Genomic DNA, 15,584 nt, shown 5'->3' with positions numbered 1-15,584 from the left:
TGGTGATGATGGTGATGTTAATGTTGGTGATGGCAGTGGTGATGATGGTGATGATGGTGATGGTGATCGTAGTGATGGTGGTGGTGATGATGACGGTGATGATGGTGATGGTGATCGTAGTGATGGTGGTGGCGATGATGACGGTGATGATGTTGGTGGCAACGGTGATGTTGATGGCAGTGACAGTGCAGATGTGTCATTGCACATTTGCTGGATGCCTTCACAGACTTTGCCCTAAGCTGAGTCTTATGGTTTTATAGATTATAAGACTATAGACTTACAGTCTTATAGACTATAAGTTTTATAATCAAGAGTGGTTTTCCTGCCGAGGCCCTCTGGGCCTTGATGGGGCTTGTCTCCATGAGGGGCCACTGCCAGTGCCCTGGGAGTTTGAGGTCAGTCAAGACTGAAGGGTGTTAGGTTGGTGTCTCCTGACTGAGGCTTGGGGAAGGTCAAGGTTTGTGGGTCACTACTCCTCGTTCTCATGCCCTGGCAGCTCGTGGAGGTCTCTGGGGAAGGGCCCTGGCAGGGTCTTATAGGTCTGGGTTGCAGATCTGCCCCTGCCTTTGGATCCGTCTCCCCTGCGGACTGAGCTTCCTGGCCAGCTGCACTTGTATGCTACGTGCCTCAGGGGCCAGAGGCCTCAGGCAGCACCTCTGGGCCCCCGCCCCTTCACTACCCTGCGTCTCTCAGTCTCCCCTTGTGCCAGCCCCTGATCTTGCACTGGGGAAACTGGACAAGGTCCCTGCCATGGGGTCCTCTTGGGCTGGGAGGGCAGAGGGGTGGGAGGCAATGTTGGGGGGCCCCATGGAGCTCCAGGAGGGAGAGGCCAGTGTTTGGCTCCTCCTGGGTGAGGGGATAGGGAGTCAAGATGCTGCTTTCTCCACATTTGTGCAGGGGTGGATGATCATAAAGGTGGGTTTGGTATTCAGAGTCCTTGAAGGTCTCTTGGTCACGTGGAACCTGGGGGACCAAACTCACAGAGGCAGAGGCCGGACAGGAATCCAGAGCCTGACTGACCTGGCCTGGCTGGGCTCGGTCCTGAGGCCGGGACACTGTGGGCTCTCAGGGAAGTGTCTGTCCCCTCTCAGTCTTGGCAGGAGCCTGTCTGTGCTGGCTCTGCAATCCTGGTCACTCCCAGCTCCCACGTGTCACTGGGGCTGGCAGGACTGTGGCACTGTGTCTGGGGCAGACCCAGATCTCTGTCCCTCCCTTGGTGGAGTCCCGCCTGGCCTCACTGTGGCTTCCTGTGTCTACTGCAGCTTCCTTCTCACCCCTTCCCTCCTGGCCCACTGGCCAGCCCTGGGGGGCTGATCATGGACCCTTGGGGCATCCCTGTGTGTGTCACGGAAGGTTGGGTAGGGCAGGGCTAGAGAGTAGGCCGGCCAGGGGTCTGTGTGGGGCCTGCAGGGCACCCGGGAGCCGGCAGTCCTTAGGGCCACTTCCTGGGGGTCTTGTGAGCAGGTGCAGGCTACAGTGAGGGAGATGGACGCATTGGTGTGTCAGGCCCCATCCTCCTCTCTCTTTCAGAGTCTGGGTGGTTCTGGGGCACCCCTGGCTCAGAGCAGGGGCCTAAGTGTCCAGGTTCCTGCAGGTGGATGAGTTCATAGGCCTGGCCGAGGGAGGGGCTGGACCTCCCCATGGAGCCCCTTGACATTGCCTGTGGGGAGCTCCGCCATCAGATGCTCTTGTGGAGGCAGACCTGGGTCTCTCCTGACTATTCAGGAGGGCCAATCTGGCCTGTCCTCAGATGGGGCTGAGATTTGGGGCCGGGGTGTTGGTTGGGGAAAGGGCAGGGTAACCTCAGAAGAGCTGAAATTCCAGCCTGGGCCACCTGAGCTGTAAGCTGACACCTGGCCTGGAGGCCGCGAGGTGGCCGTGCTCCTGGGGCTGGAGGTGACAGGCCTGAGTCTTTGCCTGCCTCTGCGGGGAGGCGGGAAACAGATGCACAGCAGGTGTGGAGAGCCCATCCTGCCAAGGGCCCATAGGGCCCATCTTCAACAGCCTCTGCTGTTGGCATGCCCATTTTACGGAAGGGAAAACTGAGGCTCATCTAGGTTAAGGGGTTGCCTAGGGTCTGTTCATCAGGGAGTAGTGGGTCCTGTGGGCCCAAGGGTAAGCAGAGACCCGTTCTCACCATGGCCGGCACCTCCTGTGTTGGGCACGGCTGCCCGCCCCACCCTGGTTCCTCAGGGCCCCTCACCCTCTGGGGCTTGCGGACACTTCCTTCCTCTTCCTCCTACACTAACCACCTTCAGCTTCCCCCAAACCTTGACGCGCCGTGGTCCCTGCCACGTCCTCGTCCCAGTCCCCGCCAGCGCTGCCCTTCTCCCTCCCCTGGGCGGCCGGGGGAAGCAGTACTTCCGGAGGTGGGGGCTGGAGGAGGGCGATCCAGGAAGCTCTGAGGGCTCGCTAGCTGCTTGCCACGGGGTTTCAGTTCCGGCGGGGTCCCCAGGCAGGTGGCACAGGGTTGCAGGGACGTTGCAGGGACCGGGAGCAGGCAGGCTGAGGACCAGCTCTCATCTGGGTGCTGGTTTTCCCAGTAGGCTTCCTCACTGCAGGCCGAGCTCCTCCCCCGTCCTGGGCACCCTGCCCTCCCTCTGCACCGTCCTAGATGCCCCACCATGGAGCCCACAGGACCCCACCGCACGCTCCCCCATTTGGAACACCGTCCTTCCCTCCACTGGGCTTCCTGGGTCCCCGAATTGGATGGCCTGGGTGTCCTGTGTTGTTCATCTAAACAGGTGGCCTGATCCCTTGGTCCCAGCCTGTGGCCCGCTCAGACCCTGCCACAATTGGCCCTGCAGATTCCAAAGGGATGTGGAGACTTGAGTTCCCCTCTCCAAGAGCCGGAGGTTCCCTGGCTGCCCAGGAGGGGGCTGGAGTCCTGAGGGCTCGCCCCCTCCCCAACCACAGTCGGGCTGGCATTTCCTGCCACCTCCTCTGCCTCCCCCGCCTGCCAGGCAGAGGCCGGAAGGGAGTTGGTGGGGGTTCCCCGGGCTTCCTGCTCTGGGGTCCAGGCAGCAGAAGCATCCTGGCGCTGGTGAGCATTCTGGAGGGAACTGTGCAGCTTAGGAACTTTGGTCAACAGGGACGTCCCTTCCCACTTCCAGCAGACCCTCTGGGGTGTGAGTGTCCCTGGGGTCCTGAGTGGTGCCTGCATACACCCGTGGTGGGAATTCACTATCTCGGGGAGCAGCCTGTGCCCTTACTAGGCAGCACTCAAGACAAAGAACATTCCTTAGTTCAAGTTACTAAACCTGCCACTTAGCCCCCGATACTCAGGATCTGCCATTTGAGGGCCCAGGGAGCTGCTCTGTGCCTGCCCTGGGTGCTGGGCATTCCAGGGCATTCATCTCTGGTACGTGGCTTTTGTTCCCAGCCTCCAGGTATCTGCACTTTAGAGTCAGTTTTGTGCCAAGGGGGCGATCACTCCACCACTTCCTCTGTGCAGGATAAAAATCTAGTAGCTGTGTGAGGCGCCTTGGACCATGTAGGGCTGCTGGGCACTGCCCCTGCCGGGATCAGGGCCTGCTTTCTTCTCTTCCATTTAGCCCTGGAGGTCCCTGTGGGCTTCCTGAGTCCTCCTTGCTTGGAGTCCGGAGTCACATTGATTGCCTATGGTCCCTAAGGGGGCACGGTGGGTGTAAGGGGTGTGAGGCTGTGCGATTGTGGGGCCCTGTGCGGCTCAGGTTCTGAGGTTCCCGGATCCCGCCATTCAGTTTTGCCACTCAGGCCCCTCTGCCACTCCCTTGAGCGGGGAGGGTTGTGTGTCTGCTGGCTCCCAGGTTGGGTCTGGGTGTCTGATGCTGTCCCTGTGGTGTGGGGGTGAGCCTGGAGGGTCATAGAAGCCAGTGGAGACCAGCTGGTGACAAGCGCCCCTGCAAGTCCAAAGTAGGATTTTTTTTTTTTTTTTTTTTTGAGATGGAGTTTTGCTTTTGTTGCCCAGGCTGGAGTGTGATGGCGTGATCTTGGCTCACCGCAACCTCTGCCTCCCAGGTTCAAGCTGTTCTCCTGTCTCAGCCTTCCAAGTAGCTGGGATTACAAGCACGCACCACCATGCCCGGCTAGTTTTTGTATTTTTAGTAGAGACGGGATTTTGCCATGTTGGCCAGGCTAGTCTTGGACACCTGACCTCAGGTGATCCACCCGCCTCAGCCTCCCAAAGTGCTGGGATTACAGGTGTGAGCCACCGCGCCGGCCCCATATTAGGATGTTTTAAGAATAACGCCTGTGGGAGCCACCACTTATCAGGGGTGGGGACGGATAGATGGCCTGGAAGAGACAGAGCCCGCATGACAGGGTGCTTCACTGCGAGTAGAGGATGTCGAGGCATTTTTTACCTCTTCTTTTTTAATATTCTCTTCCTGACCAAAAAGCATCTCTCTCCAGAGGATTCCAGAAAACACACCCAGCCTATTGTCACCCAGGCTCTGGGAAGGTGTCTGCTGTGGACAGAGTCTGTGTAAACAGGAAGGGCTGGGAACAGGGCCCAGGGGCAGCTGGCTTAAATAATTCAGCTCCTGAGGTGGCCTGGAAGGCTGTCCCAGAAACCCTCCAGTCCCCTCCTCCAATTCAGAGTCCCCCTGACTCCCCAGTCTTCCCAGATTACATCTGGAGCAGGGGGTGGGGTGGAGAAGCTGAAAGAATCCAGGAGTGACTTCTCCCATGGCCTTAAAATTCCCATCGTCTTCCCAGAGACCAGGAAGAAAGGTGGGCGGCCTCCCCAGGGGTGCCTGGGGCCTCAGGTTGGGCCACTCCAAGGCCCGGCTTCTGAATGCAGTGCTGAAGTTTGGGCTCCCTGCATGGCCTGGCCTCCTCCCAGGGTTCCCCGGTGGAGATGCCTGCAAAGCTGATTTGTGCACAGTCGTGCTTTCTTGTCCCTTCTGCCTTGAAGTCAGCATAGTGCTTCCCTGGATTGACCTGGATAAGGAGGGCCCAGACTGGGTCCAGGCTCAGCCTGTGTGGACTTGGGGCCGAGCAGAACTCACTGCTGAGTAGGTGTGCCTGTCTGCATTTCACAGATGAGGAAACTGAGGCTTGGTAAAGGAAGAAGCTGACTCAAGTTTCCTCTGGCAGGGGTCAGCTGAAGGTGGGTGAGGCAGGGCTGTGATGAGGCAGCTGTGTGGCATTCCCAGGGTCCCCACAGTGCCCTGGTGGGCATGGTAGTGGTTGCCTGGCCTAGGGGCAGCTGCAGGTTTCTGGGAGTGTGCCTTTGGGGCAGTTCTCATCTCACACCTTCTCCATGCCTCAGTTTCCCTATCTGTCACAGGCTGGTGGTGGTAGCTTCTCTGAGAGTTGCGGGAATCAGTAACATCAGGTTATGCAGATATTTCATAGACTCATGTGAGCAACCTGATTTTGTGTTTGTCTTGGACACACTCTTTTGCCTGCCTTCTCTTGTCATTCCCTACCTGTTCTTTCTCTGGCCTTCTGCACCTGGGGATTCTGGATGTGGAGACTTCTGGGCTGCAGGTGTTTGACATCTACATGTGGATCCTGCCTGTTCTCCTCCTGGGAGTTTAATGACTAATAGGGCTGGTTTGCAGTACCCGTCTTTGCCAGTAGGTGCCACCAACATCTGGTTGTGGAATGCCTTAAGTCTGCGTTTTTAGTTCAATGAAATGGCTTATTCCCAATATTGTGAATGATACAGATTTCCAGTGGGTCAGGCAAGGCTCATTTGCTGGTGGGATCTGTCCCTTAGTGCAGTGGGGCACTAGTGACAGCCAGGCCCATGCAGTGCTGGCTGAATCTGGGCAGTGCTGGCTGAATCAGGGCAGTGCTGGCTGAATCTGGCATCCAGGCCTCCTTTTTGCACCTTCCTTCCTGGCAGGGAAGCAAGAGGGGGTGTGTGGGGCAGGCCTGAGGCTACTGGATAGGAATGGGCAAATGCTCCTGAGCAGGGGTGGGCACAGGGTGGCAGAGCCTCTGTGTTCCTGCTGCCTCTGAGCTGGCCTTGGACAGCTGTTGGGGGCAGCAGAGCTGTGTGCGATAGGAAGAGTGCCGGCTTTGGATGGGGTCAGGATTGACCCCAGTCCCGATGCTGCCGGGTGATGGCAGCATCCTAAAACTCATGCCGTGTTCCCCCAAGACGCCGGGTGCACAGGAGGCAGATGCCTGTGAGAGGCCTGGCCCAGGGCTTCCTCTCGCTCTAGCCTGGCACCCAGCGAGTGGGCCAGTGCCCTGGACACTGCTGCTCTGAGGCTCGGGGAGGTGAAGTCTTCCTGGGGCTGTGGAGGGGTGCAGCCAGGGGTGTCCCCTGACCTACTGCAGCATTTGGGCTCAGTCATAGCCACTCTGTGTGTTCATGGTCCTGTGCGACTCCTCAGAAGTGCCTGTGATTGCCACAGGTCAAGGCACGGAGGGCCCGAGAGGCCATTCTACAGATGGGAAGGCTGAGGCCCAGAGAGGGAGAGTGGTTTGCCCCATGTGCCCAGCCCGTCGGAGGCAGGGTGGGGGCAGGCAGGCAGTGCCTCCGGCTCCCGGCACGTGCTGCTGTCTGTGCTGTCTTTGTTGAGCTCTGACATTTCCCAGTGGTCTGCTCAGGCCCATGGGCAGTGGATTCGCCACCTAGGAGCCTCCTTTCCGCTGTGCCAGCCTCCAGGGGCCGGGGGGGGGCGCACCTCCTGAAGCACGGTCGGGGCTTTGAAATCCGAGATGAAAGGCGGGAGTGTGGGAGGTCCCAGCCTCTCCTGTGGCCTCTGTGGGCTGCCCTCTTGCTCCTGGCACACACCCAGGCCTGGCGCAAAGTCACCCAGCAGGTCCAGCCCACCGCCCACACGGGAAGTGCCCCATTCCTCCCCTCTGGTCCCCTTAAACAGACCTCAGAGCGTGGAGCCAGGGGCCTGAGCATCCGCTGCCCGGGCTAACACTGCTGTGGCACCTGAGCAGGCCCAGGCAGTGTGGCCTGCTGGTTAGGGCCACAGACATGGTAGTGGGTCAGTAGGTGCTGCCAGTCCTGGCTTGGCCACAGGCAGCTCTGAGTACTCGGGGCGTGGCTTCCCGCATCTGTAAAATGGGAGAATCACAGTGCTCACTGCGGACCTCCCAGATCCGCGAATTCACCCACACTCAGCACTGACCAGGTCCTGCTACATGGCAGGTTCTCGGAGACACCAGCCTTTATGCCTTTCGTGATTATTCCCAGACCTTCACCTTGAGTCCCTGTGGAGATGGGCAGAGGGGCTGACTGACTAGTCCCGCCCACCAGCCCCTCCTCCCTCTGCTTTCCCAGGTGGAGGGGCCTGGAGTGCTGAGGGTTGGAGCGACCCAGGCAGGCATCCTGGGGCTCACTCACAGCGGGTTCTTCCTGCATCTGCCGCAGGCCCAGCCTAAAGCCAGGGTCAGGTGCAGAACGGTGCCTTGGAGGGGAGCTCTGGGCACGCCTGGCCTCTAGTGAGTTTGCGTCAGTGAGCTGTCGAGACCAACGGGGCCACCTGAGGGTGCCGGGGTCTTCCCGTGGGTGCGTCTGTAGCTGGGGAGGCAGGTACCTGGTGAGGCCCGGCGTCACCTGCGCTGACCACTCTCCTGCGGCTTCTTGTCTTGCAGATTTCTCCACCCAGGTGAACTCCTCCCTCACCTCCCCGACGGGGCGAGGCTCCATGGCTGCGCCCTCGCTGCACCCGTCCCTGGGGCCTGGCATCGGCTCCCCAGGGCAGCTGCACTCTCCCATCAGCACCCTGAGCTCCCCCATCAACGGCATGGGCCCGCCCTTCTCGGTCATCAGCTCCCCCATGGGCCCCCATTCCATGTCGGTGCCCACCACGCCCACCCTGGGCTTCAGCACTGGCAGCCCCCAGGTGAGTGCGGGGCTGGGGCAAGGGGAGGGGTGGGCCTGGGGGTGGGGCTGTGGCTTCAACCGCAGGGCAGCCGCCTCATCTTGAGGCCTCTGGGTGGTAGGTGCTGTGATCTCCCGGCTTGACGCAGGGTATACAGAGCCTCGGGGAGCAGCGTGCCATGGGGGGTTTGAGGTCCAGGTCGGGCTGACTGCTGAGCCTGGGCCTTTGGATCATCAGCCGAGGTGCATTGCAGCTGGTTCTCTGCCCAAGTGGCCCCCTCCCATGCTGGAGGACACAGGACTCCTTGTTCCCATGACTGGGAGCTCAGCAGAGAGGCTGTGGCCTCCCTCAGGCCTAAGCCTACTTCCCCAGAAGCATGTGGCCACGCAGCCCAGGTCCTCCCCTGAAGTCTCTGCTCACACGCCGGCCAAAGGGCCCCCAGGGAAGGCATGTTCGGGCTCAGGGCGGCTGCACCCCACTCAGGGATGCTGGCCCTGGGACCTGCAGTGGCCGGGTGTGGCAGCGGTGCTCTGTGGTCTTGGCTCCCCCATGGCTCTGTGGGTGCCTGGCCGTCTGTGGGGTGTGGGGACCTTTTCCACAGTTGAAGTTTGCTCAGTCGCTTCTCCAGCTCAGCCTGGCCCTTTGGGCTGTTTCTGGATCAGGAAGGGCTGGTTCCTGGCAGAGCCTGGCACAGCCCGGGTCTTGTCATGGGGAACTTGGAGACCCGGTCCGTGCTTCCCTTCTTCCTTCTTACCCCAAGTGTCTCTCGTGGAGTTGTGCCCAGCCCTGGGGTGTCCCGTCTGTGAGGGTGGAGGGCGAGGCTGGGCCTCCCCTCCCCTGGCTCCCGGTGGTTGCTTGTGGATTTCCACCTGGCCGGCCGGAACCTCCCGGACTCCCACTCGGCCCTCCCTCTCCAGGGGCTCCCCAGATGAGCAGGGGTGCTCCTTCTGCTCTGAATTTCTGTGTTTGGGTTTCACCCTTTGTCCCTAGTAGCTGAAGGCTCCATGGCAGAGTTTTGGTGCCATCTCAGGACAGCCCACCAGGGTGGGACTCGCTCTAGCAGCTTCTCTGCCCACATACAGCTGACAGTGCCACATGTGTCCTGTGGACTCCCAAGCCCCCTGCTGCCCTGCCTCAGTTTACCTAGGGCAGGCACTAGGCCCAAGGGATTGCACGTGAGGGGGCCAGGAGGCAGCAGATGGTCACCTAGCCCCAGGCCCCCATGCCACCTCCCAGGTAGCCCAGAACTGTTCCTGGCCTAGGACTGGGCTATGGTTGGGGTCTGGAGCCGGCCTACCGCCCATCCACCTGGACCTGTTTAGAGCCGGCCTTGACCTCCCGAGCTCCTTTCCCCTGGAGAATCTTGCTGGCTTTCTGGGCCAACTCCATCAAAGCCCCTCTGCTCTGGGGGATGTGTGCAGAAGACCTGGGGCCTCTGTCCGTGTCCCTCTCATATCACCTGGCCTTCCGAAAGCAGGCAGCAGGCCCAAGGTGCTGGCACGAGGGAGGCCTGGTCGTGTTATTTTTAGCACACCAGCCCTGCCCCTGCTCTTGCTGGCGGCACGGTGCCCTGTGGCGAGAGGGTGATGAAGACTTGGCTTCCGCCTGTCCCTTGGCTCACTGGCCAGCACCTGCTGGGTCCCAGGGACCCAGGATGCCCCTTGCTAGGTCCTCCCAGGTCTGCCACCTGCCCTGGACCCCAAGGGGTCTGTTGCACAGTAGGTTACCCACTGCGGGTGGCAGTGGTGCTCCCAGAATTCTCAGGGGTGCCTGGTGTCCTCGGCACTGTTGAGCCCTTCTCGGGGAGGGGATGGGCAGCACTAGGTGAGGAGGCTTTTCAGCGCTGCTTCTGGGTCGTTCTCTGTTGTTTCCTGTGCAGCCAGCTCCTGGCACAAAGTGGAGGCTTGTCGAAGCCAAGTTGCTTGGGAGTGAGTGGTGCAGGTCCCCTTGACACTGGCGAGGGTCCCCGGGGTAGGTGTGGGTGAGGAGCAGACACGGGTTGCCCCAGACGTTCCCTGCCCGGCCACCGTTGGCGTCGGTCTGCCGTTGGGCTGTGGGTCTCACCCGCAGTTAGTTTGCCGTGGTCTGAGGCCCATGCTTGACTTGGCCCTGGTTCCCCAGAACCCATAGCTCCTTCCCTGGGGGTTGAGTCCAACTTCGAGGCCTCAGCAGTTTGTCTTGGAACCCTGGGGTTCCTCACATTCATGGGAGTGTGAGTAGGGCTTCAGGAGGGATGTGCCCCCACTCCCAGCCCCAAAACCACAACCGCAAAGTCAGAGTCGCTGGAGCCAGAGAGATTCTCTGACTTCTGCTGCTGTTGGGGAGGGCCAGGCATTCTGCCAAGCACTGCCTTCTGCCTGCTCAAATCCATGGCAGGAAGGGCCTTCCACGTGGCCGCGTCCAGGCCACTTGACCCCTCCTGGCGGGGAAATAAGAGTCTGGGGGGGCTTGGGTAGAGCCAGGCCCGACCGCAGCTGCCTGGCCCCCGAGCTGTTCCAAGTCTCTTCCCTGGTCTGGAGGCTCTCACTGGGGGACATTCCCCACAGCGTCCCAGAGCCTGCCTGGCTGCAGCCGGCGCACCTGGGCACATCGCAGGTATTGGCGGAGTGAGTCGGCGCCAGCTTCCACACAGAGCACTTCTGAGTGCCCAGCCTGGAGCTGGACTTGGTGTCAAGGCCTCTGAGCTCCAGCAAAGCCTCCTGGCAGCAGCGCCTGCCGGGGGCCTGTGGGGCTGTGATGGTGCACAGGGAGGGTGGACGCTGAGCGGGCTTCATGGGGTCGGAAGCAGGGCAGCACCGGCGCCCACCCACCAGGGACTGAGGTCAGAGGGGAGTGTGCGGAGGAGCTGGTTTGCTCCTGCCTTGTTGGACAGACAAGGCCCAGCAAGGCCCATGGGCCTGCTCCTGGCGCAGAGTGGGCCTTTCCCAAGTCAGGGCTGGTGGAGAGACCCTGCAGGGGCTCAGGAAGGAAGGGTGTGGTGGGTGTGAGGAGAGAGCCAAGAGACGGGCAGGAGACCTGGGTGGGGCATTGAGGCGGCGGGAACTGAAATAAGTGCCAAGGATCTGAAAGGGGAAATGGGATGGCCCCCACCCTGGCCATGCATGGAGTCCTGAGGCTCCAGCGAAGCAACAATGACGGCCTGGCTCTCTGGGGAGCTGGAGCAGGGAGTGTGGGAGGAGACCCTGGATAGCTGGGGGGCTGTGGAGACCACTGAGGGAGGGACAGACCAAAGCAGACCCCGGCGGTGGCCCTGTGCTGCGCACCAGGGGCTGTAAGCCAACCTGAGGCCCAGCAGCCTGGGGCTGGAAGGGTGGAAGAATGCGTGCCTGGCCTCCCCGTCCTGGCACAGCCTCGCTTCTGCAGCCTGGACCATCTTCCAGGTGAGCCCAGAGAGGCAAGGTGGGTGGCCTCAGGGCCTGCAGCCAGGATGGGCACCTCAGCCCGGGCTCCACTCTTCTCAGACATGCAGGGGCTCACCGGGCCCTGGGCTCACTGGGCTAGCCAGAGCCTCTGATCTCTCTGAGGTCTAGGGGAGCCAGGGATGCACCCTGAGTTCAGCACGGGACCTGGCTTGGCCGTGACACTGAGAGGGAGGGTGACCGTCTGCCATTCTGTCCTTCCTGGAGTCCCTTTCCTGGCCAGGGCTGCTCTGGCACTCCCTCAGTTTACCCAGGGCAGGTGCTGGGCCTGAGGGACTGCAGATGGGGGGCCGGGAGGCAGCAGGTGGATCCCTACCCACCCTAGGTGTTCTGGGGCAACCTAGAAGAGGAAGTGCGTGAGTTCCTTTGCTTTGTGCTTCCGAGCAACCTGGACCTGCAGAGTCAAGGCCTGTGCTCCCTCAGCCTCTGGCCCAAGGACCCCCTGCTCACATGCCTCGGTGCCTCCCCAGTGCTAGGGCACACAGCGAGGGTGCCCAACACTTCCTGCTTGTGGATGCCTTTGCTGCCCCTGCTCTGACCTAATCCCGCCCTGACTCTACTTACTTCTTTCCTTTTTGCAAACAAGTCCTTTGCTTCCCCACCTCTGAACACTGGCTTGGGGGCCCTCCTGCCTGGGACACCCCTTTCTTCCTCCCAGTCCCTGGCTCGTCTCCTCCAGGAGGCTTGAGTCCCCACTGTAGCCGCCGGCCTCCCTGTAAAACAGCGAGTTGTCTGCCAGCGCTGCTCTGAGCCCTGCGCAGGGAGCGACTCAGTTACCTTCACATCGGCTCTGAGAGGCACTGGCAGGGTGCGGTGGCTCACGCCTGTCATCCCAGCACTTCGAGAGGCGGAGGTGGGAGGATTGCTTGAGCCTAGAAGTTGGAGACAAGCCTGGGCAACATAGTTGAGACCCCACCGCTCAACTTTTTTTAAAAAAAAATAGCTGAGTGCAGTGGCATGCACTTGTAATCCCAGCTACTCAGGAGGCTGAAGCAGGAGGATCGATTGGGCCCAGCAATTTGAGGCTGCAGTGACTATGATTGTGCCACTGTACTCCAGCGTGGGCGACAGAGTGAGACCCTGTTTTGGAAAAAAAAAAAAGAAAAGTAGGCACTAATGTTGTTCCAGTTTTGCAGATGAGGAAACTCAGGCTCACGGTGATTAAATAATTTTCTCAGTGTCCCACGAGAACGGAGGAGGCAGGCAGAATCCAGAGCCAGGGATCCACCTCTGGGGCCTCCAGTGCCTCCAAGCGAGACAGCGACTAGACCAGCGAGCCCCGGCGGGCCGGGCAGAGCCTTGTCCCCTGGTGCCTCCCAGAGCCCAGCACGGGGCAGGGCCAGCTGGGCACTTAGTTTGGGCGAGCTCTGTCCCTCCAGAGGCTTCACTTTTCGCCTTCTGCAGAGTGGGGGGACCATGTGTGACCTTGGCCAGCCTCTGACATCCCTGAGCCACAGCCTCTGCATCTGGGGCCCCCAGGGTTTTCCATGCAGGGAGTGGCAAGTGTGGGTGCAAAGCCCAGTCACCGTGCCCCTCAGCAAACATCTGGGGCCTTCTCTTGCCCTTTCAGTTCCCTCCCTTCTCTGAGAAGCGCACCTGGTGCCTGTGGACGTGAACGCTGGGCATTGGGCGAGTCACACGATGGCCACCCGGTTCTCCGGTGACTGGAGCCCCCACTGTGGCACCCCCACTGTGCTGAGTTGTCACAGGGGACCTCCTGGCCTCTTGCAGCCCACCTGAGGCCTGCAGGGAGCAAGCATCCTCGCAGAGCCTCACAGCCCACCTGGGCAGACCGAGGAAGAACTTAGAAGCCAGAACAAACTGGGGCTGGAAGACTCATCCCAGGCACCGAGGCCCATGTGAAAGGAGGCTTTGGGGTGGTTTTTGCTTTGCTTGCATTGAGCCTCAAACTCTTCCTGTCCCGTGAGGAGGGGGGATGGGATTTGGAGGCCTGAGGAAGGAAGGAGGGGAGCTTCCTGCGCACAAGCGGTGGCAGGGGTTTGCAGAAGTGGAGGCTGGGGGCTGCCTGGCCGAGCGCTCAGTGCTGTGCGCAGCCGGGCTGGCTGGCAGGATGCAGCGGGAAGCGCCTGTGGGTCCTCTGCACTGACTGCAGAGCTGGGTGGAGGCAGCGGAACCAAAACTGCTGTGTCACTGCACGCTGCAGCTGTTACCAGGGTGACCGGGTGAGTTTCCCACGCTTGCCCGGGCGGCAGCGTGCGGGCTGGCGGGTGGGGCGGAGGGGTGTGCGGAGAGGCCAGTGGTGTCGTGCCACCCGATGCCCGGGGGTGTCCACTCCCCTCTCCTGTGTCACGTGACCAGGACCCCTGCCCTGCGGTGTGGTGGGGTACATGTGTGGTTCTTGGAGGGTCCCCAGCCCTCCTCCGTCCTGGGGACTGGGCCTCGGCGTCCTCATCTGTGGGTTGGGACCCCCCAGAGTGCCTGCCTCATGGAGTGTCCGGGGGCACCCAGCAGGGCTGGGCACTGCCAGGGGCTCAGTAATGAGAGGCAGCTCTCATTTAGGTGGGCAGTGGACGGGGGGTGCAAGCAGGGACCGCCCATGTGTTGGGGGGTTGCCACGGGGTCCTTTTCCACAGAGGCCTGGGGTCTGCTGTGGGCGAGTCCTGAGGTTGCTGCAGCCTCTGCTGGCCTCGCTCAGCACGCACAGTGGCTCCCCTGCTCCGGAGCAGCGTGGCGGGTGGGGGGCACGACCCTCTCTAGCCTCGATGTCTATGTGTGAAGTCGGGGGTATGGCTGCGCCATCCTTGCTGCAGGGCTCTGGGGGACGTAGGGACGAATCTGGTGTGCACCCCACTGACCGCTGTGGTTGCCCCCCCCAGCTCAGCTCACCCATGAACCCCGTCAGCAGCAGCGAGGACATCAAGCCCCCCCTGGGCCTCAATGGCGTCCTCAAGGTCCCCGCCCACCCCTCAGGAAACATGGCTTCCTTCACCAAGCACATCTGCGCCATCTGCGGGGACCGATCCTCAGGTACTGCTGCTGTGGGGGCCGGTGGGACAAGGTTGTCAGGCCACTGCAGGGTCTGGAGGCCTCCCCAAGTCACCCTCCTGTGGGCTAAGCAGGACCCAAGGCCAGGGTGCAGGGAGGCAGGTGCCTGGGCCATGGCCCACTCCCAGGGCTCCACGAGGCCATTCCAGGGTTCTCACGTCTGTGGGACAGCGTGTGTTGGGTGGGGTGGGGCACAGGGCAGCCTGAGGCTTCCGGAGAGGAGGTGGCTGCTGATGGCAGGGTCAGTGTGGGGGCAGCCAGCGCTGTGCCTCCTCCCTTGGCTGGGTCTGGGCAAGGGGCCTGTGCTGTGCCACTGTCCCCCACAGCCTGAGAGGGAAGAACGGGCTGCACGGTGCAGACACAGAGCAGATGACTTGCCAGGGGCTCTGGTCCCTGATGAGCTGGGATGTGTCCCTGCCCCACTCCCCAGTTGTCCTCGGAGGAGCAGAGAGGGCAAGGCCGGGGCCCAGTCTGAGCCCAGGCAGGGGTCTGGAGACCAGCAGGTCCCTTCCTGAAGCTTGGCCCGCCAGCTGGCAGTGGCGGCGTTGGATGCGGGGTGGGCTGCCTGCCGGCGCGGTGGCTGCTCCCCAGCCCTGCCCTGCCCTGTCCCGCAGGCAAGCACTATGGGGTGTACAGCTGCGAGGGGTGCAAGGGCTTCTTCAAGCGGACAGTGCGCAAGGACCTGACCTACACCTGCCGCGACAACAAGGACTGCCTGATTGACAAGCGGCAGCGGAACCGGTGCCAGTACTGCCGCTACCAGAAGTGCCTGGCCATGGGCATGAAGCGGGAAGGTAGGCCACGGCGTCGGGTGGGGGCGCGGGCGGGTGTTGGACAAGCAGTGGGGCCGGGGCCTATGCATGGACACCCAAGATGGACAGCAGGGAGTGAGTGGCCTGGACAGAGGCACGGCAAGGCTGAGGCAGGAGTGGCGGCGGGGCCCGAAGCGTGGGCGCACATGGGCCCCGGGCAGCATTTTCTGGCCGGCGTTGGCTGTCTGGCGAGGGGATGGTCAAGGAGACCTTCAGGTGGTGCTGCTAGGTTGGAGAGGTGGAGCGGGGGCGTCTTCTGAGCTGTTGGATGCCAGGGCTGGTTCCGGGCCGGCTTCCTCCCAAGGCCAACTCTGCAGCAACCCTGCAGGGCCGCCGGATGGCCCCCAGGCTCTTGGAGCAGTTCCTCCTTTCCTTGCATTTTTGTGCCAGTCTTATTTTTTTTTTTTTTTGTGAGACGGAGTCTGGCTCTGTCGCCCAGGCTGGAGTGCAGTGGCCGGATCTCAGCTCACTGCAAGCTCCACCTCCCGGGTTTACGCCATTCTCCTGCCTCAGCCTCCCGAGTAGCTGGGACTACAGGCGCCCGCCACCTCACCCGGCTAGTTTTT

The 15,584-nt window shown here is 61.6% G+C and overlaps 1 protein-coding gene across 1 annotated transcript in view; it reads left to right on the top strand.

Annotated features, from left to right (window-relative positions):
• LOC111534772 (retinoic acid receptor RXR-alpha) overlaps window positions 1-15,584 on the top strand; it is a 110,229-nt gene that overhangs the window by 66,796 nt on the left and 27,849 nt on the right. Inside the window, exons 2-4 of the mRNA XM_026457510.1 lie at window positions 7,552-7,802; window positions 14,038-14,188; window positions 14,821-15,000. Coding sequence (XP_026313295.1) covers window positions 7,552-7,802; window positions 14,038-14,188; window positions 14,821-15,000 — 582 coding nt within the window. The remainder of the gene's footprint in view (window positions 1-7,551; window positions 7,803-14,037; window positions 14,189-14,820; window positions 15,001-15,584) is intronic.

Source organism: Piliocolobus tephrosceles, chromosome 14, assembly GCF_002776525.5.
Source record: "Piliocolobus tephrosceles isolate RC106 chromosome 14, ASM277652v3, whole genome shotgun sequence".
NCBI classification, from domain to species: domain Eukaryota; kingdom Metazoa; phylum Chordata; class Mammalia; order Primates; family Cercopithecidae; genus Piliocolobus; species Piliocolobus tephrosceles.
The sequence above is the reverse complement of the archived record's forward strand: the minus strand, read 5'-3'. Positions and strand labels throughout refer to the sequence as shown.